At 41.7% G+C, this 22,883-nt stretch overlaps 1 protein-coding gene across 1 annotated transcript in view; it reads left to right on the top strand.

Moving 5' to 3' along the window:
• Positions 1 to 21,600, top strand: part of LOC308078243 (one cut domain family member 2-like) — a gene marked incomplete at both ends in the record, with an annotated part of 43,850 nt that extends 22,250 nt beyond the window's left edge. The window contains one exon of the mRNA XM_080419363.1: positions 21,284 to 21,600. Coding sequence (XP_080275489.1) covers positions 21,284 to 21,600 — 317 coding nt within the window. The remainder of the gene's footprint in view (positions 1 to 21,283) is intronic.
• Positions 21,601 to 22,883: the final 1,283 nt, after the last annotated feature.

Here is a 22,883-nt window from a genome sequence, read left to right on the forward strand (position 1 = left end):
TTTAAAAAAATTGCAGATCTACAAGCTCATAGTGCGGCACTCAGTGCCGCGCTATGAGCTTGTATATCTTACAACACAGATGCGATCCCGGAAAGAAAGAAAGAAAGAAAGAAAGAAAGAAAGAAAGAAAGAAAGAAAGACAGGGAAATGAGAACAACAGAGACAATAAGACAGCAAGAAAAAAAAACAATGAGAGACACACAGAATGAGAGACAGAGAGAGAGAGAGGGGTGGGAGACTAGCTTTTCAGCGAGCAACACCGCCGCATGATGAAATACAGATCAGCTTTAGTTGTTTACAGATTATTGTGGTGACAAAAACAATGACGTCTGAAGAGGCAGACAAACGAGGGTGAAAGAGATTACAGGCACTAATGGATTGATTACATCAAACAGCAATATCTACAAACGGGCTGGAACAATCTTCAGGCGTTTTTTTTTAAAGATACTGCCAATTATTATGTACTTGTTTTAACCCATTTAGACCGGGAAAGAATGTGTGTCATTTTAGATTTCTTTGACTATTCAAAAATTGCAGATCTATCTGCTATTTTTGAAAAAATCGTGAAAGTTTGTGCAAATCTTTTGAATATATAAAAAAATTTCAAGCGAACATTTGTAACTCAAATCTTTGCTTCTAAGGATTCTACAAATGTCTTCTAAATCCTTTTTAAACGTATGTTTCTATATCAGTGGTTCTCAAACTTTTTTCATGTCAAGGAACCCCAAAATTATATGTATTTGGCCGCAGACCCCCATCTCAAAATATGTTGTAATAGAGACCCCCAGAAGCAAAGATTTGAGTAAAACAAAATCCCTTTAAAATATATATATATTCAAAGATTTGCACACATTTTCAATTTTTTTCAAAATTAGCAGATATACAAGCTACGAGCTTGTAGATCTGCTATTTTTTAATAGCCAAAGAAATCTAAAATGACAAAGATGCGTTACTGGTCTTAATGGGTTAAAGAATTATTTTGCCAGCCAAGCCTAATCATGTCAAATCCTCACATGTAAAAAACTGTCACTTTTAAAAACAATAACAACAAAAAAGGAGTTCAGAATTATAATCCCCTTTATATGACTTGGTGTTTTTTTGCTCATGAACACACGATAAATAACCGAAACATAAATATACATACACAAAATACACAACAATGTTTTTTTTTAAAGAACTTCTTTCACTTGAATACAGTGTTGAAATGTCTATTCTAATGCATTATACACATTGTGTCGTTATAAAAATATTTTTTTTAAAGTTTATTTTATTGTCCTCATTCTGATGATGGATTAAGTTGAAATGATAAAATACACCAAAAAGAGAAGAAAAGAGAATATATGATGTAAATATTGAACAGAAGAATATACCGACTTAATTTAAACTTCTTAAACAACGTGATTCATGTCAAACGTATGAATCCGTAGGTTTTATATTGCAATAACTTGAATAATATTCTCATAGTCTGTACTGTATTTTTAGACAGATATGTGTTTGTGTGCGCGTGCGCTAGGGCTTTCACGACTAGAGATTTTTACAGGTCGACTAATTGACCCAGTGGTAGTTGACTAGTCGAAATTTACATTTATTTATTTATTTATTTTAGGGGGGGGCATTGTTTTCATGCCATCCTACTACTATATTACTATTATTATTATTATCCTCCTGCCTTTATTTTTATGGCGTTTTAAGGGAAGCGCTTCTGGCTCCAAGGATCCCCATTGCCCAATAATAGGCTTTTATTGGGCATACTTTTGACCCCCTTTTGATAAAAAATTAAGTCAGGAGGATAATAATAATAGTAAGATGGGCTATTACTATGGCATTAAAACAAAAAAAACAATTTTTTTCCTCAAATATTCGACTAGTACCAACAAGGTCGACTAGTGGATATACTAGTCGACTGAAAGCCCTAGCGTGCGCGTGTGCGTGTGTGTGTGTGTGTCCAGCACCATTAGCCTTTTCTTTTGCATTCAACCATTTGAACTCGAATGTCCCTATTCTCAGGCAAACATAGCAGATCTACAAGCTCACAACTGAGAGCTTGTAGGTCGGCTATTTTCTGCAAATATATTTAGCTTTGAGCAAAAAGCAAGAGGGGGGGGGCCATGCAAGTATCGAGGGTTTTCAGAGGGTTTAAGCTGAAATTATACGCCGTCACACAACGCTTTGTTATCTCCAACATCTGTTCTTTTCGGGACTAAAAAAGCGACACCGTCACGCGCCACAGAGAGTGTAGATCAGGCACTGACTGGGTGCAACGTTTCGACCAGGAAGCAGAGATAGTCGCGGCCCTGAAACACGATCGAACCTGTTTTCATGGAATCAGAGAGACGGCGGTTTGAAGTCAAACACTCAGAATGTCTTGTCACAATGCCCAAAAATAGCTCTCTCTCTCCCTCTCTCGCTCTGTTGTCAGAGGCTCCTTTTTTTGATCAATCACAAATTACAATATACTGTATTGATCTGGGTCTCTTGTCTTGTCGTGTTTTGTTTGCCTGGTGTCCAGTTAAGTAGCGTGTATAGCAACATGGCTTTGGTTTGGTGATGTTTCAGAGAGTCGCACTCACAGAGATAAGGACGAACCGAGAGAGCCCATTTTTCTAATAGTTAACTCATCACTTATTAGCGTCTGTGTGTGTGCGTGTGTGTGTGTGTGTGTGTGTGTGTGTGTGTGTGTGTGTGTGTGTGTGTGTGTGTGTGTGTGTGTGTGTGTGTGTGTGTGTGTGTGTGTGTGTGTGTGTGTGTGTGTGTGTGTGTGTGTGTGTGTCTGTCTATCTATCCAAACAGTGCTTCTCTGTGACTCATGTCTCTGACTACACTACTGTCAACAGTGATTCAGGGTAAAGGGCAAAGACTGTTCCCCTAACAGTACTGGCCAAAAAAAAAACGACGTATTAACTGATGTCCATTACTTTGTGGTAGGCCTACTGGTACAAAGCCATTACTACTGCTGGTGGTACAGCTAATCTACCCCTCCTGCTATTATACTGCACAGTACCTGCTATAATAGTAATGCTTTCTGGGCTGCTGCTGTTTTGCTGTGAACATTTACATTGAGCAGTGGTGGGAAAAGGACTTAGTTAGTTAGTTAGTTAGTTAGTTTCATTTATTGTCCACATGTGGAAATTTGTCTTCGGTCTCAACAACAGTAAAAAAAAAAAAACAGTTACAACAACAGCAACAACAACACACAATAATTTTCTCATGGCAAAAGAAAAGTACAGGACAACAGTGGCAAATACAAAGGAAAAAACAACAAATCTAGCGAGACATTGTATCATTTAGTGCCTTAATGGCATAAGGGATGAAGGAATTTTTAAAAATGTTAGCTTTTGGTACTTTGTACCGTCTACCAGAGGGAAGTAGTTCGAACTCCCTGCAGATGAGAGGGGTCGTTTGCTATCTTGACAGCATGTTACATGTTACATGTTACTGTACATGTTTTACTTAAGTAAAAGTATCAATACTGCAATGTTAGAAGTACTTTGTTTCAAGTAAAAGTCCGGAATTCAAATTTACTTGAGTAAAAGTACAACATTATTGGTATTAAAATGTACTTAAAGTACCAAAAGTAAAACTACTAAAATGTTTGAAATGTACAATATTTGCCTCTGAGATGTAGTGGAGTAGAAGACTAGAAGTAAAAGTATTTGAATTTGGAACTACTTTAGTAAAGTAAAAGTGCCTCAAAATTGTACTTAAGTACAGTACTTGAGTAAATGTACTTAGTTACTTTACACCACTGGTGAGGAGGAGAGAAAGACAGACAGACAGAGTATCATAAATATAGAGTAACAGAGTAATAGTACTCTTGATGGGTGCTATTAAAAAAAAGGTTATTATTATTTATTTATTAGGCCGTGTAGGAGAGACAGGGTTAAAATGTTTTTTTTAAAAAACGTAGCTGGTCTCTGCAGGTAAAGTATACCTGCAGTATTTCAGGATATGTTCCATAGAGCAGAGCTTTTCAACCTTTTTCATATCAAGGTCCATTATTTATTCGGCATTTGAGCCGCAGAACCACTGTTTGATGAGATTTATTCTCTCAGACCCAAGACTTTGAATATTTTGTCATCGTTGGATAGGATTTTGTCCACAATTCCATCCATGCTGTATTGATGTGGTACCATTAGGAGAGATAACAGGCAAACGTTGATCAAAATAACAATTCTTCTACATTCTCTAATTGTGTTACTTCTTGTACATTAAGTAATGCAGATGTTTAACAATAATTCAACTCTTGAGAGCGCAAAATGAAACCAAATGGACCCTTACGGGTCCATTTGGTTTCATTGTACACTCTCAAGAGTTAAAGATCTATTAGGGTCCATTTGCTTACCAACTCGCCATCATTTAGCTGGGGACCACCTGGAACCCCCTCAATGACCACTGGTGGTCCCCGGACCACTGGTTGAGAACCACTAGCGTAGAGAGCCGTTATACCCTCCCTCCCTCCCTCGCTGAAAAGAAATCTATTTCAATTTAATTCAGAAAATAGAAAAAAAGAGGTCAGAGAGTGAGAGAGAGAGAGAGAGAGAGAGAGAGAGAGAGAGAGAGAGAGAGAGAGAGAGAGATTTTGATTTTGTACATTTTGACAAATTGCTGTTGTTAAGAATTGACAGAGGAAGAGAAGGAACTGGAGAGAAGCAGAGAAGGAGGGAGAGAAAAGAGAAGGAGAGATCAAAATAAGGGAAAAAAGCTAGAAAGATGAGGAAGAATTTGCGACACATTGTGTGAGCTTGTAGATCGTAGCGCGACCGAGTGCCCGCGCTATGAGTTTGTAGATCTGCTATCTGCGATCTATTGAGACGGGGTCCGCAGCCCCCAAAAAAAAAACCTTCATTTTGAGGAATTTTGGAAGAATTTGCGACACATCGTGAGCTTGTAGATCGGCTATTTTCGGTGCGTGAGACACCATGGTATGACAGAGTATATAAACGGGGGCATCATGGTGGAATGACACTGACCTCCTCTGAGGCCATTTCCCCCCCCAATGACATCACTGAGTCTACAGAGACTGTGACTGGTCCATCTGCACTGTAAACAAGTGGATCTGCATGTGCGTGCGTGTGCGCGTGTGCGTGCGTGTGTGTGTGTGTGTGTGCGTGTGTGCGTGTGTGTGTGTGTGTGTGTGTGTGTGTGTGTGTGTGTGTGTGTGTGTGTGTGTGTGTGTGTGTGTGTGTGTGTGCTGGTGGACCTTTGCACGCTGATGTCACCACAGACTGTATGGACATCCAGATATGCACTGATAGCCCCTCTTTCTCTCTCTCAGGACACACTCACACGCACACTAAATACTTGTATTAGGGACTGCTCTACAAATCTTTCTTAACACATTGGGTGCCAGAGGTTTATTAAAATATTATACGTTGAGTGCCTGCATTTCTTCCATCCACTTGCGTTATACGTTTCGTGCTGTAGAAGCCCCGACGCAGAAGTGCATGTAAACAAAGCGTGCGTGCGAGACGGCGGAGGGTCCCGACTAACGCCTGGAACAATAATATTTCTAACGCGATCCTCCATTGGAGCGTGATCGCCGATCAAAAACGGCTCGTTTCCACCACATTAAAAAGAAATGGAGATATTAAGCTTTTAGTCAAGGAGATAACATTGAAAACGCCGACCGGAAGTATTTTTGACATGGAGCCAGATCCAGCCTCTTCTTCTCAGAAACTCCTTGGGTGATGTCAAAGTTTCGTTTTAGCGCCCCACGTGGCCCACATGTATAAAAATAGAATTGGGTCAAAAACGGTCCGGACCGTTTTCGGCACTTCTCGTTTGGATCCTCAAAAACGGTCCGGACCGTTTTTGGCATTCAATGTGTTAACCATGTAAATGACCGTTTCCCTCAAGGGGACCAGAAAAATGTCACGTTTGTCTGGTTTCACCATCATGGGAGGACATTTTGTCCCCACCTGGACAGTGTGCAAGTACACACACACAGACACACACACACACGTTAAAACACATTCTTTCTCCTCACTACGCTCATTTATTTATGCAAAAAAACAGTATTGTTGTTGCTCGCTGTGTGCGTGCGTGCGCGCGCGCGTGTGTGTGTGTGTGTGTGTGTGTGCGTGTGCATGCGTGATAAAGGCGTTTCTCTCTATTTCCGGTGATCAACACAAATGAGGAAGGAAGCAAGCATTGGTGGCGCATTAAGCATGTCTACATGTACACGCACACACACACACACACACACACACACACACACATACACACACACACACACACACACACACACACACACACACACACACACCTAGCACTTAGCTATCAGCACTCTCATCAGAATCAGCAGCACTCCAGTATCTGTGCACGTGCGTGCATGCGTGCGTGCGTGTTTGTGTATGTGTATGTGTATGTGTATGTGTATGTGTATGTGTATGTGTGTGTGTGTGTGTGTGTGTGTGTGTGCGTGCGTGCGTGCGTGCGTGCGTGCGTGCGTGCGTGCGTGCGTGCGTGCGTGCGTGCGTGCGTGCGTGCGTGCGTGCGTGCGTGCGTGTGTGTGTAAGTGCTGAGATGTTTTGCATCAAGCGTTTTAGTCAGTCTGGGCTGGCTGCTATAAAGAGCCTCTCTGTACTACACAGCATTCTGTTGCTGCTCCCATCAACTGCTGACTGCTATTTCATAATAGCATACACAGTAAAAAATCCTTACTGAGAGTCTACAACCAAATGGACCCGTGAGGTCTTACTACTACTACTACTAACTACCAGGGTTTGATTTAGTCTCTGTCGGGTGGAAATGTACAATTAAAATGACATAATAGTCAATCTACAAGCTCACTACGTGTCGGTGTAGATTGGCTAATTGAACTATTTGAAAATGTTTTTAAAAATAGTAAAAAATGGCAAAGAAGTCACCATCATTTTAACCACTTAACCATATTTTATACTTTGGCTATTCAAAAATAGCAGATCTACAAGCTTATAGCGCGGCACCGAGTGCCGCGCTATAAGCTTGTAGATCTGCTATTTTTGAAAAATCCTGGCACAAATCGTTTTTTGAGACGGGTCCGCAGCCAAAAAAAACCTGGGTGGAAATGTACAATTAAAATTACAAAATAGCCAATCTACAAGCTCACTACGTGTCGGTGTAGATCGGCTAATTGAACTATTTGAAAATATTTTTTAAAATAGTAAAAAATGGCAAAGAAGTCACCATCATTTTAACCACTTAACCATATTTTATACTTTGGCTATTCAAAAATAGCAGATCTACAAGCTTATAGCGCGGCACCGATTGTTTTTAAAAATAGCAAAAAATGGCAAAGAAGTTCAGGGATAATGGGTAATGGGTAAGGCACTGGCAAAAATAGGGGAGGGGACCTAGTATAGACCCCTGGTGGGCCCCGGTCAATTGATAGTACTACCTGTCTGAGGTATTGCTCTCTCTCTTCCTCTCTCTCTCTCTCTATTCCTCTCTACCTGTCTCTCTGCTCCTTGCCTGCCTGCCTGCCTGCCTGCCTGCCTGCCTGCCTGCCTGCCTGCCTGCCTGCCTGCCTGTCTGTCTGTGTCTCTCTCTCTCTCTCTCTCTCTCCTAATCTCTACTGTATAATAAAACATAAATACCTTAAAATCATCTTTAGGGGAGCTGCATGGCGCCACACAACGACCACAGAGATGTACGTTGAAGCTAACATTACTACCAGCGCTCCACTCTGTGTGCAATGGATACCAAGCATTACTGTAAGAGCTAGTGATGGCAGGGGGGGGTGGGGGGGGGGGGGGAGACAGAAAGAATGGCGTGGGAGAAGGAAACATAAAGGTTGACAGAGACAAGGAGAGAGAGAGAGAGAGAAAGCCTAGTCGCCAGCGAAAACGTTGGCAGTGTCTCTGCAAACCACAAGATATGTTGAAGGTTGATGTTTCCCAACGAGAGAAACGAAACGCAAAAAAAAAACACATTGCGTATCAACGTTTTCCAGGTGTGCGTTGCCATGTCAACTCAATGCTAGATTTACAAGTCAAGTACTGTATGCAATTTCAAGGTAGATTATAGTCGGGTGCTCGGGTGACGCAGGGGTGAAGTAACAGTCCACCTGCCCACAATGCACCCAGGTTGGTCAACACAACCGACCGTGTTCGGTCCGTGTTGTCGCTGCACGTACTCCGGGGTGTTGAACGGGAGAAATAGGAAATACAGTGGTGTAAAGTAACTGACTACATTTACTTAAAGACGGGGTGCCGTGATTTTCAGTGATTCCCCCCCCCCCTAAAACATAATGGTTATACTAGGAGGAAGGTTTTTTCAAAAAAGTTTACAGAAAGTGTTAAAATTATGTTTTTATGTGGACACGCCTCCAGTTCATTAAGTATAGGTTCTCACCTTAGCACCTCCTCCACCATCTTAGCAGCACCCACCTGTCCTAGTCCCTCCTCCTCCTCATGCCCACACCTGTTGTGTTATGATAATGAGGGGGAGGGTATGTTTTTACTGTGTCACTAAAGCGCTGTTTTTCTATTGGCACGTTTGACCCTCAAGGTTTCAGCCTCCAGGTAGAAACTCAAAATAGTCAGAGAAGACATAAAACACCGTAAAAACACCACCAGGGGGCTTAATGAAGTTCTATCAACCTCATAGACACATGAAAAACAGAAAGAGTGCTAAACCATGGCACCACCTCTTTAAGTACTGTACTCCTGTAATGTACTACAACATACATTAACCACTTTAGCCCATTTCGGCCATTAGAAAATAGCCGATCTACACGCAACACTCCGGGGGTGTTGAACGTTCTCCTGGTGGGGGCTCCTCACTGGCAGGTGAGCCAGTAGGGTAACAACAGCAGTGGCACAGAAACACAGAAAACGGGATGGAATTAACCCATTAAGACCTGGAACGCATCTGTGTCATTTTTTGATGAGCTAAAAAGCATTATTTTACACTTTGGCTATTCAAAAATAGCAGATCTACAAGCTCACAAGCTTGTAGATCTGCTATTTTTGAAAAATCATGAAAATGTGTGCAAATCTTTGAAAATATATATTTTTAAAGCAAACATTATTTTGTAACTCAAATCTTTGCTTCTGGGGGGTCCCTGGAACAACAAATTTTTAGATGGGGGTCCGCGGCCAAATACATATCATTTTGGGGTCCTTGACATAAAAAAGTTTGAAAACCACTGATATAGAAACATACGTTTTTCAGAAAACCTCAGGCCTCAATGGGTTAAAATTGAGAACGAGAGACGGACAGACACAGAAATGTGTATCCATTTTAAACTGATAGTGGCAAATGTACATAGATTCAGATGCTTACAAACACACACACACACACTCACAATCACATACACACACACACACACACGCTCATGCACACGCACGCACGCATGCACACACACTCAAAGAGCAGTGTTTCCAGTTCATGGCTCGCTCCAGCCCCACAGTGTGTGGTTAGCGCTTTTAAGCCCATGTCTTTAAGTGTCTTTTGACAAAAGCCTGTCTGACTGTGTGAGGCAGCATTGTCCTCCTGCTAGACGCCAGGGAAGAAGTGTGTCTGTGTTCAACCGGCGAGTCGCCTCTCTGTGGACATCACGTGAGAAATAAGCAACCGGGTCTATGACAAACAAGCCCAAAAGAAGCGACTGTAGGCCACATGAGCACTTTAAACCTACATACTGTACATTGGCTATTTGAAAATAGCCGATCTACAAGCTCACAACGTGTCGCATAGATCTGCTATTTTCAAAAAATCTTGAAAGAAAATGTTGAATATTTATTTAGGAAGATTTTTGAAACATTCTAACAACACAAATCTGGTACGGGGCTCCCTGGGCACAACATATTTTCAGATGGGGGTTTTAGGGACGAATACATACTAAAATGTTTCAGAACCACTGGTTTAAACAACATCAGGAAACAAGCCCAAATAAGCAACTACACTTTAGAAACAAGCCCCAAAAAAAGACGCAACCCGCAACTAACCAATATTTACAAGCGACTTTACAGGGGGAAAAAGCCCAAAGTCGCTTATAATAAGCGGACATGGCAACGCAGATGATCACAGCTTATGGGTTTATGTGACTGTCGCTCTCTCTAACTTTCTCCCTCCCTCTCTCTGTCTCTCTGTCTCTCTCTTGCTCACCAGTCATTGTTCAGTAACCTTGGAGTCACAGGCAGAGATAAAGAGGCAATTGAGAAAAGTGTTTTGTTGAAAGAGTTATTTTGTCTAGTGTTCTTTTTTTCTTTTTCTTTTTTTGATGGAATACCTGCTCTTTGGAAAACGGTTGAGAGATGACTGTGGCACGGTTGCAGTGTTGATTTTGACAGCATATTTTGATTTAGCTTTAGTCATAGTCTTTTGAATACAATACCATTTAGTTTTAGTCATATTTTAGTCACCTGAAATGTTATAGTTTTTGTCTAGTTTTAGTCGACTAAATATCATAAGATTATAGTCGCCTAAATCTAAAGTTAATTTAATCGACTATGATAGATTTTGACGGTCCAGTGATGGCGTCATAATGGCTTTTACACTTGGTTGCATGCTGAAAATAGCAGATCTACAAGCTCACAACGCGTCGCGCTGCTATTTTCAGAGCGCAACACCCGAGCGCAACCAAACATAAAATGCCTTGTCTTTTAGTTCTACTGGATCTCTTCTCCACTCGTCCCTCATTAACATTTTAGTCTAGTTTTTATTTGTTGACGAGTTTTAGTTTTAGTCATCATAGCTTAGTTTTTATTTCGTTTTCGTCAGTGAAAAAAGGTAGTTGACAAAACATTTTTCGTCATAGTTTTAGTCGACGAAATCAACACTGTAACACTGCACTCTGTGGGGGGGGGGGGGGCACTTCCAGGGCTTAAGGCCTGCACCGGAATATGATGGTGCTCTCTCCATGGGGGGGGCGCCAGCTGGTGTTCGGCAGATGTGTTTTTGGAAGGCTGTAGGTGATCTGTGGTGTTTTGTTTTATCGTCTCTGTCGGGTGGAAACCTCATACGTCCAAAACTGTTACTTTTCAGGATAAAAAACGAAAACAAAAAGCAACAGATCTACAAGCTCAAAACGCGTCGCTTGGCGCTGCGTTTTCGAGCTTGTAGATCTGCTACTGTTGATACTTTTGTGTGACGCTGTAGTGTGATCAAGTAGGGCATTATTAGGACACAACGCAAAAAGATAGAATATGAAGATAAGAGGCAACGTTATATTATGTCATTTTATTCTCTGATCCTATGTTGTATAGTTTTATCTCCTATGGTTATCATGCTGCTATTTCACCTTGTACTGTAAAGCACTCTGTAACCGTAGTTTTTGGGAGAAAAGCGCCACACAAATAAATGATTTGTATAATTTATCATTATCATTATCATGATCTACGAGTGCAACGCATCGTTCCGCACTGTGGGCTTGTAGGCTATTTTCACTGTTCCTCGTACAAAAAAGTGTTTACTGAGTTCAAAGATAATGAGCATGCTGTTTGCGGGTCATTGTGCCGATAATGACCATTATTATAGTGATGATAACAATGTTTACTGAATGATACGGTGATGATGATGATGATGATGATAACGATGATAATGATGACGATAATGATGTACTATGGTAGTGTTAGTTGTGAATCATGATGAGGTTATGGTGATGATGATCGTGGAGGTGATAATGATGAGAAATGTATTTGAGAAATTGAGGAGTAATGAAGATGACGTTAAAGGGATAGTTCACCACCTAAACGACTTTTGGATTAGTCACCCCCAATTCATGGATATGTTTTTGTTTTTGTCTCATTCCTGGATATGTTTTTGTTTTTGTCTCATTCCTAAGCCAATAATTTGATGACCAGCAGTGGTTCCGGTAGGAGACACAAAGAGTCTCCTTTGTGTCTCCTACCGGAACCACCGCCTACCGGTGCACTGGTCATCAAATTATTGTCTTAGGAATGTGACAAAAACTACAAACATATCCATGAATTCAAGTCTCCATGGGGTGACTAATCCATAGAAAAAAATTTTTTGGGTGAATTATCCCTTTAAGAATTACAGGGCCAATGGACAGATGGGGAAAAGCATGTTCATGATGATGATGTAGTACTATAGTGTAGTTAGAGAGAGTGTGTGTGTGTGTCTGTGTGTCTGTGTGTCTGTGTGTCTGCGTGCGTGCGTGCGTGCGTGCGTGCGTGCGTGCGTGCGTGCGTGCGTGCGTGCGACACAGGAAGAGAAAGACAGAGAGAAAAGGAGAGAGGGGAAGAGGGAGAGAGATGGAGACAAATAAATTCTCATTTATCGTCTCTGATATTGTTTATGGTTGGATTCTTATAGTGACAGACAGACAGACAGACAGACAGACAGACAGACAGACAGACAGACAGACAGACAGACAGGCAGACAGAGACAAACACTGAGGATCCATTTATACGCTCTTGGAGAACACTCAGGATTTTGCAGTGTGATGAAAGGCAGGGGAACCAACCTGCCTTATTGATGGAATTGATTGAGCTTTAGCCTTAAAGAATCCAACCCCCCCTCTCCACCGCCCCCCCCCCCCCTTCCTCCCAGTTTCGTTCCCACCATCTCCTCCTGAACGCTGCAACCCCCCCAAGAGTAATATCATTGCGTTTACTGTAACCCTTGGTGTGTGTGTGTGTGTGTGTGTGTGTGTGTGTGTGTGTGTGTGTGTGTGTGTGTGTGTGTGTGTGTGTGTGTGTGTGTGTGTGTGTGTGTGTGTGTGTGTGTGTGTGTGTGTGTGTGTGTGTGTGTGTGTGTGTGTGTGTGTGTGTGTGTGTGTGTGTGTGTGTGTGTGTGTGTGTGCGTGCGTGTGTGTGTGTGTGTGTGTCTGCTTGGGTGATCTTGATTCTGCCCTTTTACACATAGATGTGTCTGCACCTTTTTCTCATTTGAAGTAAATTGCTGTACCTCCATCTTTTGGCCACAGTAAGCAATAGAGAGAGAGAGAGAGAGAGAGAGAGAGAGAGAGAGAGAGAGAGAGAGAGAGAGAGAGAGAGAGAGAGAGAGAGAGAGAGAGAGAGAGAGTGAGAGAGACAGAGAGAGACAGAGAGAGAGAGAGAGAGAGAAAGAGTGCAAGAGAATTGGTATTTCTGCAAGTAATTTAGGTCAATAGTTCAGACAAATTTAACCACATGAACCCCCATAGACATAAATAGGTAGACGTTGGCCACACGTCAACACCTTCCCATGTTACGCAGGGCAGCTTGCCATCATTACTCCACTGCAAGAAATATGCCTTGCAGTCCAATATGCCTGAGACTACAACGGCTCAGAGTGCCGCACTACAAGCTTGTAGATCTGCATTTTTGGGGGGGAAATCGTGTTAATTTGTGTTTTAAAGCGAACATTTTTAACTCTGATCTGTGCTTCTGGGGGTCCCTGGAACAACATATTTTGAGATGGGGGTCCGCGGCCAAATACAAATCATTTTGGGGTCCTTGACATGGAAAATTTGGAGCACCACTGATATTATAGCAACATACTATTAGGATTTAGAAAACATTTCATTTATTTGGCCGCGGACCCCCATCTAAAGATATTTGTTCCAGGGACCCCCCAGGAAGCAAAGATTTGAGTTACAAATATTCGCTTTAAAAAAAATATGTATATAATAATATATACATACAAAGATTTGCACAAATGTTCACGATTTAAAAAAAAATAGCAGATCTACAAGCTCATAGCGCGGCACTCGGTGCCGCGCTATGAGCTTGTAGATCTGCTATTTTTGAATAGCCAAAGTATAAAATAATGGTTTCCGTGGTTACACAGATGTGTTCCAGGTCTTAATGTGTTAAACAAGTTTCCTGTGCAATAACATATAACTGCATGTCTAACATTTCTAACAAACCAAACTGCTTGTACATCGGTGGAGAATTCAGCGAGTTGTGATGATTTCAGTCGTGGAGAGACATTACATTACATTACATTACATTACATGGGGCATTAGGAGGAGGCAGGGTTTTGCCATCATAACCAATATGGCTCCCCGTTGACGCATTGCTTCAATGAGCAGGAGAAGACAATGCAGTATCCATCTACGTCTCTACACAGTGGTGGAAGAAGTACTCGGATACATTACTTAAGTAAAAAGTAGCAATACCACAATATAAAAAAATACTCTGTTACAAGTAAAAAGCCTGTGTTCAAAATGTTACTCGAGTAAAAGTACAAAAGTATTGGCATCAAAATATACTTAAAGTACCAAAAGTAAAACAAACCTAAAATGTTTGAAAATAGCCGATCTACAAGCTCACAACGCGTCGCGATGCGTTGACGCGTTGTGAGCTTGTAGATCGGCTATTTTCAAATAGCCTAGGTATGAAATAGGGCTAAGTTGGTTAATGTATGTTTTATAATATAATAATGTATATCTGCAAAGTAACTAGTAACTAAAGTTTAAAAATAATTGTAGTGGAGTAAAAGTACAATATTTGCCTCTGAGATGTAGTGGGAGAAAATAGCAGATCTACAAGCTCACAACGCGTCGCGATGCAACGCCAGTTGTATTATTATTGTTGTCATCATTGTCTATCGCCGATATTATCTCTCCACCTGCCCGGGTTCTTGCTGTGTTGCAAGAGATGAGACCTTTGAGTTACTGTGAATGATTTGCTGTCACGTCACTGATGAAATCACATCTGATCTGCTGTTTACAGTATGGTAAACACAGGGGTCCACAGTGGTCAACAGGGGTCCACAGGGGTCAACAGGGGTCCACAGGGGTCCACAGGGGTCAGGCACATTAGTCTATAAAACCAGGCTCATATAGCCAGATATTTCAGGTATTATATTATGCACTATGGATGTTATAATATCTATGTTTTCAATGGTGGAAAAAGTACTAATTTTTTTTTTACTTAACTAAAAGTATAAATTCTGCAATGTAGAAATACTCTGTTACAATTAAAAGTCTGGAACTCAAAATGTACTTGAGTAAAAGTGTTAAAAGTATTGGTATCAAAATGTACTTAAAGTACCAAAAGTAGAAAGTAGTCATTATGCAGAATGTCCCGTTTCACAAAGTTTTCAAATGGATAAAAACTTTTGAAAATAGCAGATCTACAAGCTCACAATGCGTCGCATCGCGACGCATTGTGAGCTTGTATATCGGCTATTTTCAAATGGCCGAAATGCATATAGGGCTGAAGTGGTTTTGTAATAATAATCAAAATCTATAGAGTAACTAGTGACTAAAGTTTTCAAATAATTGTAGTGGAGTAAAAGTACAATATTTGCCTCTGAGATGTAGTGGAGTAGAAGTAAAAGTACCGATAATTGGAAATACACCAGAAAAGCAAGAATACCTACAGTAAGTAGGTATTTTACACCACTGTATGTTTTAGATATACACAGTTAAAACCCCCTGAGTTCATTTATCCCTTTGTAACTCTGAGAGTGTACAAATGTAACCAAATGAACCCAATTCTCTTTCGAAGAAGTGTTTTGACAGGGCTCCATTATGCATTCAGAGGACAACTGTGCCCCCATTTGGCAACAAGGTGTAACTGCAGCTAGACTGCCCATGGGCGTGGAAGGGAAAGAGTCATTTTAATAAATGTGTCAGTGCACGTACAGTAGTGCACGTACAGTAGAGACAGTGGTTCTCAAACCTTTTCATTGTCAAGGACCCCCAAAATGCTACGTATTTGGCCGCTGACCCCCATCTCAAAATATGTTGTTCCAGGGACCCCCCAGAAGCAAATATTTGAGTTACAATTGTTCGCTTTAAAAATATATATTCAAAAGGTTTGCACACATATTCCACGATTTTTCAAAAATAGCAGATCTACAAGCTCATAGCGCGGCACTCGGTGCCGCGCTATGAGAGCAGAGAAATGTGATGCATATCTGAGGAATCTGTGACTCAAACACAGAAGAAGCTAAAGCTCCTGCTTCTCCAGTTCTCCATTTCCAATTCAAGGGAGTGTGATATAATAGCCCTGCCTATATGCTGTCCAAACATTTAGGGCATTTATCTAAGGCTCTTGTGAAGACAGCCGTGCGATAAGTGGAACAGAATTGACTGTGTGTGTGTGTGTGTGTGTGTGTGTGTGTGTGTGTGCGTGTGTGTGTGCGTGTGCGTGTGCGTGTGTGCGTGGTCTTAGGGGCTGTCTTCATAACAATGATATTATGGAGTTTGAATGTAGGACTGCATCTATGCTCTACATACCATTTTCCCTTTACACCAAATGTCTTCGCCGAAAATAGATGACTTACAGTACAAGCTTGTGGGCTTGTACTGCAGGTCTGACATTTGTGCCACCTAGAACAGGGATGCTAGGGTTCAAATGGTTATGTCTTAAAATGTACGGGGAAAAAAAAGACGGCATTACCACTAGCCTAGTCTCGCGTAGCCAGACAAACTATTCCACAATCTCCGAATGCTATATATAGTCTGGAACTACACCTCCCGAAATCCGAGAGAGAAAACTGGCACTTCCGTTCACGAAAATATATTTTAAAATATCTTTACATTTAATTTAGTATTTCCATTTCTGCTAAGCAGCAAGCTAAATATATTTAGATGATTTTGATTTATATTAGGATACATTTGCGCGACTTGTAAAGACGAAACGGAAGTGAGGAGGAGGCTTCACATCCGGTTTATATTTTAATCATGATCAGAGAGTCCGAGTCCCAGACTGTATGATCGCAAACATTTGAAAATTGTGGGAGGCAACAGTCTGGCCACGCGAGACTACCACTGGCCCATCCATCAGTACCATGGACAGCGACAGTACACTGCAGCTGGTCAGAGCTAGAAATCCACCACTGTCATTATGACTAAATGCTAATGTACTTTTATACTTATAAAGGTTTATGTACTTATTAATTAAATCGTGAAAATGTGTGCAAATCTTTGAATATATATTTTAAAGCGATTTTTTTTTAACTCAAATCTTTGCTTCTGGGGGGGTCCCTGGAACAACATATTTTGAGATGGGGGTCCGCGCCCAAATACATACTTTTCATTTTAAGCACTTAGCTTTTGGCTATTCAAAAATAGCAGATCTACAAGCTCATAGCCAGGTGCCTCGCTACGAGCTTGTAGATCTGCTATTTTTGAAAAATCTTGAAAATGTGTGCATATCTTTGAATATATATATATTATTTTAAAGCAAACATTTTTAACTCAATTTTTTTGCTTCTGGGGGGTCCCTGGCACAAAACATTTTCTAGATGGGGGTCCTTCCGCGGCCAAATGTATTTCAATTTAGGGGTCCTCGGCATGAAAAAAGGTTGAAAGCCACTGTTCTAGCATATGTTCTACAAGGTGTACTAATGGCGGCCATATGAACATGCAGAGAATAATGCAAAATAAATTATCTTTCAGTCGGCCGTCCTATCCGTCTTCTGTGTCACTTAAACGCTTTGATAAGAAGCCGAGAGGAGAGGAGATATGTCGATGCCACTAAAAGCTGTTTGCGTGCGTGTGTGTGCGCGTGTGTGCGTGTGTGTGTGTGTGCGTGCGTGTGTGTTTACGGCGGGGGCTCCGGGATAGTTTCCTCTTACATAATAGTTTTGTACTCGATTGAGTTCTTAACCCATTGAGACCTGAGGCGATTCTTTAAAAAAATCTAAATCTCAACAGTTTTTTGAAAAAAATCTGGAAAATATTTTTTCAAGATTTTTCAAAAATAGCAGATCTGCAAGCTCGTAGCGCGGCACTCGGTGCCGCGCTATGAGCTTGTAGATCTGCTATTTTTGAATAGCCCAAAGAAATCTTAAAATGAGACGCAGATGCGTCCCCGGTCTTAATGGGTTAACCTGATTCCCATCGATCGGGCGGGGTCTGAGTTGTGCATACTTAATTCAGGGCGGTAATCAAATCAAACGCAGCGCAGACTCGCTGCCCGGCGCGTTGACTGGCTGAGACATAACAGCCAGGCAGCAGCAGCCAGCCAGGCCCCATCAAAAGAGCACTTGTTTGTTTTAACAGATGGCTCTCATAAACACAGACAGTGGTGTAAAGCTAGTGGTTGTCAAAGTGGGGGTCCGGGGACCTCCAGGGGCCCTTAAAGGGATTCCACGGGGTCCCCCAGCAAAAATGCATGTATTTTAACCCATTAAGAACCTGGAATGCATCTGTGTCACTTTTTCATTTGAGCAAAAAAAGCATTATTTTACACTTTGGCTATTCAAAAATAGCAGATATACAAGCTCATAGCGCGGCACCGAGTGCACCGAGTTCATCATATCATATTCTATCATATCTTCAGCCTACAAGCTCAAATCTATGAGCTTGTAGATCTGCTATTTTTGAAAAATCTTGAAAATGTGTGCAACTCTTTGAATATATATTGTTTAAGGCAAAAAAAATAACTCTATTCTTTGCTTCTGGGGGGTCCCTGGAACAAAACATTTTGAGATGGGGGTCGGCGGCCAAATACATATAATTTTGGGGGTCCTTGACATGAAAAGGTTTGAGAACCACTGATATATAAACAAACGTTTTTTCAGAAAACTGTTGGGATTTAGAAGACATTTGTAGAATCGGATTCAGGTCTTAATGGGTTAAATCCTCAGTGGAGGTAGTGTACACATGGAACCAAATGTAAGAGTCACTTTGTCACCTAATCATAAATTACTTTCACATTCATAATTGGGCTTTATTGATTGTATAGCATAGAAAACATAGCATACATTAGAAAGCATAGAAAATACTAAAGGATACAAAAGGTCTGTTTTGTGCTTGAGAGTTTGTCCAGCCTGATCTCCAGAGATCTCCGTAACATTGCACGGATCCAGTGCACTTCATTCCGTGGATAGTCGCCTAGAAACCCCGAAATTGCGTGCATATGTACGGCGAGTCCCACGGTGGGCGTAACCAGTCGCAACCCGGAAAAACCCGGAAGCAGAGCAGTCCCCACAACAAAATGTACGATTCTGTGCCTATCGGTACATAACTCAAACGGCGCTGAGTAGGCACAAGGGAATGTCGCAACGTTCGGGACGGCAACCCGCTCGCTTTAGCTCGTTCGGTGGCCCCTTACGTGGCGACACTTCCCTTGAGACTGCGCGCTTCCGAAATGGTTTTGTCACAAAGGGAGCGCCGTACATATGCACACAATTTCGGGGTTTCTAGGCGACTATCCACGGAATGAAGTGCACTGGATCCGTGCAATGTATACTAGTTCTCTGGAGATCGGGTTGGTTTGTCTCACCTGTCTTCCCTGTTCACGAGCTGTGTGCTTTATCACAACACCATGCTGACCCTCACAAGTGAGGACCATACACACGCAACATGTCCACACCTACTGGGGCTTCAGTGCTCTGTGACACAATGAAGCGTTTGGCTACATGCTATACTGTAGCAGCTTAAGGTTCCGATTCTGCAAAATGTCTTCTAAAACGGTTTGCTGAAAAACGTATTTTTCTATATCAGTGGTTTTCAAACTTTTTCATCTCAAGGACTCCCAAAATGATATGTATTTGGCCGCGGACCCCCCCATCTCAAAATATTTTCTTCCAGGGACCCCCCAGAAGCAAAGATTTGACTTAATGTTTGCTTTAAAAGAATATATATATATTCAAAGATTTGCACACATTTTCACGACTTTTCAAAAATAGCAGATATACAAGCTCGTAGCGCGGCACTCGGTGCCGCGCTACGAGCTTGTATATCTGCTATTTTTGAATAGCCAAAGTGTAAAATAATGCTTTTTAGCTCAAATCTAAAAATGACACCGACGCGTCCCAGGTCTTAATGGGTTAAAGAAGATGCTTTTTACGGACTTCTGAATGACAGAATCAAGAGATTATCTTTGCTGTCTCTATTATGTCTTTTATTACTATACTATTTCATTTTGTTATTGATAATTTGAACTTGTACTGACGGCATTTAAAGTGGCTGATTTGATTCATAATGGTGCTATCAGTGACAGTGTAGGAGACAGACAGACAGACAGACAGCAGGAAGGCTGAAAGAGAGACGGTGTGGGAGAGACAGACAGTAGGGAGGCTGAGAGGGAGACAGCATATAGGAGAGACAAACAACAGGAAAGCTGAGAGGGAGACAGTGTAGGAGAGACAGACAGTAGGAAAGCTGAGGAGACGACAGTGTAGGAGAGAGACAATAGGAAGGCTGAAAGAGAGACAGTGTAGGAGAGACAGACAGGAAGGCTGAGAGGGAGACAGTGTAGGAGAGACAGACAGTGGGAAAGCTGAGAGGGAGACAGAGGAGATACATTTCATCATATCATATTCTGTCATATCTTCAGCCTTCAATCAGAGCCTTCATATCACATTGGGGTTTTTCCTTCCGTTACAAATGTGTTGATAATGTTGTCAAAATAATAGAATATTAAGAGATTTCTCTGTCTCTCTCTGTTCCTCCCTTCTTCCCTTCACCTCCTCTGTTTCTATAAGAAGATTTTGTTATAATAACATTTGTAAAATGTATATAGAAATTGTTTACGTCTGAAAAACTAATGTAAACCGAAATGTTGTTTCTTTTTGTTCCGTCTGTTCTGAAATGTAACATTTGAAGCTCTGTGTTGGTTAATTTTCTTTAGTTTGTTCTTATACATTATTTCCTCTATGCTACTATGATCATTTATTTTAAATGGTAATAAGGTGGGATAAATAAGCTTCGGCTTCAGCCCATGCCTTTTCGGCCAAATAGTCATCTTGTTGACTGAGTTGCACTGTATGTTCAACTGTTTTGTTTTAACCCATTAAGACCGGGAACACATACAGTATATCTGTCATTTTAGATTTTTTTGCTATAACCATTATTTTATACTTTGGGCTATTCAAAAATAGCAGATCTACAAGCTCATAGCGCGGCACCGAGTGCCGCACTACGAGCTTGTAGATCTGCAATTGTTTTGAAAAATCATGAAAATGTGTACAAATCTTTGAATATGTTTTTTTAAAGCAAACATTTTTAACTAAAATCTTTGCTTCTGGGGGATTCTACAAATGTCTTAAACAGTTAAAAACAAAAACAAAACGTAGGTTGCTATTTGGCTGCGGACCCCCCCCCATGTCAAAATATTTTGGTCCTGGGACCCCCAGAAACAAATATTTGAGTAAAAAATGTGTTTATTAAAAGATTTGCACACATATTCAAGTTTTTTCCCCCTAAAATAGCAGATCTACAAGCTCATAGCGCGGCACTCGGTGCCGCGCTATGAACTTGTAGATCTGCTATTTTTGAATAGCCCAAAATAAATCTTAAAATGACACAGATGCGTTCCCGGATTGAATGGGTTAAAAAAATCATGACATGAAATAAAAATAACCAACTAACTAACTTCTCTTCTTCTCTTGTTCCTCCCCCCCCCCCCCGCTTGGCCCTGTGTGCGCGGTGCGGCGCCCTCTACAGCGTGCAAACGGAAGGAGCAGGACCCGAGCAAAGAGCGAGGAGGAGGAGGAGGAGGAGGAGGAGGAGGCAGCACACCAAAGAAGTCGCGCCTGGTCTTCACCGACCTGCAGCGGCGCACCCTGCTGGCCATCTTCAAGGAGAACAAGCGGCCGTCCAAGGAGATGCAGCTCACCATCTCCCAGCAGCTGGGCCTGGAGCTCACCACCGTCAGCAACTTCTTCATGAACGCCCGCCGCCGCAGCCTGGACAAATGGATGGACGAGGGCTGCAGTCCCGGAGGCCAGTCCTCGGCCTCCAGCACTTGTACCAAAGCATGATAAAGGATGAATAGCAAAAGCAAAAGGGATTTTGTGGGGGGGAATTTTCTCTTTTTTTTCTCCTTCTTTTTCTTTCTTTTTTTCCGGGATGGGTAGGGCGGGGCTTAGGGAAAAGGGGGAGGGGTTGGAATGAAGATAGAAAAGGGGGGGGGGCAACTGTGGGAGATCAGGGAAGGAGTGGGAGCCGTCGGGGGGGGGGGGGTTGACGGTGGAGAGAAGTCGGGGGAGATGTGGTGAACGACGGGGAGGGTTTTGGTTGGACATTCGGCTATAGTGGTGCACCACCCCAGGTATGGGATGGATCCACCACGACTGTCGAGAGTGAGAAAAACCAAAATTTATACTGTTTTTTGTTTTAGTTTTTTTGTTGCTTTTTTTTGTTTTTTTTAAGGATGATAAACTACGGAGAGGGGCTGCTCACTGCGCGCAAAACATGTCTATTGCAAAAATCACCATTGTTTTTCAAAAATCCATCCATTCCATTTCCAACCCTGTGAAAGCAGAGGGTGAAAGCTATTTTACACACGCAAACCTCTCTGAAACCCCGCAGCCTCAATCACAAAGAATTCACATCCACTTTCCTCTCTAAAAGTCATTCAAATCTATTCCAAAGCTCGACACACAATGCTTTATTTCCTCTCAGTATAGGCTAAACACTAGCCCAAATACCAAAGACTATGAGAATATGTATATTTTCTATTATGCAATATGTAAGCTGAATGACTAAAAACACAAACAAAAATTACCCAACCAACGAAAGCTTTACGACAGCAGAATGTTCTAGAACCCCGTGGAGATGAGAATCACGATTTTTTTTTCATTCATAAAGTAATAACTTTCCAGTTATATAGAGGTGCAGCTGTGTTGACGCGCGCCCACACAAAGAGGGCTTGGGAGATTGCACGACCAAATTATGAAAATCATCCGATGAAAGCTATCGCGCACGCTCCGAGGAGCTGTGGAGGGAAAGTGAATTATGTCAAAGCCACATTATTATACGCCTGCCGGCTGTTTTCATAGGGATTTATTTGAATCAGGTACAGCTACACGAAGCAAACCTCAGTGAAGAAATAGAAGTTAAAGACCAAAGAGGAAAAAAAGACTGGGCCGTTCTTGAAACCAGTAATTAAGACAGTTGTGTAATTTCGACATGCAATCTCCGCTCCAAGCCAGCACTATTTCCAGGGTTCCAACACTGACTTGTTTTTGAAATTGCAGAACATAATTAAGACTGAGCTTCACATGGGACAGTGAGGTTATGAGCCAGACATGGTTAAGACTTC

The sequence above is a fragment of the Gymnoscopelus braueri genome (genome assembly GCF_963280865.1).
Source record: "Gymnoscopelus braueri genome assembly, chromosome: 22".
Classification (NCBI taxonomy): Eukaryota; Metazoa; Chordata; class Actinopteri; order Myctophiformes; family Myctophidae; genus Gymnoscopelus; species Gymnoscopelus braueri.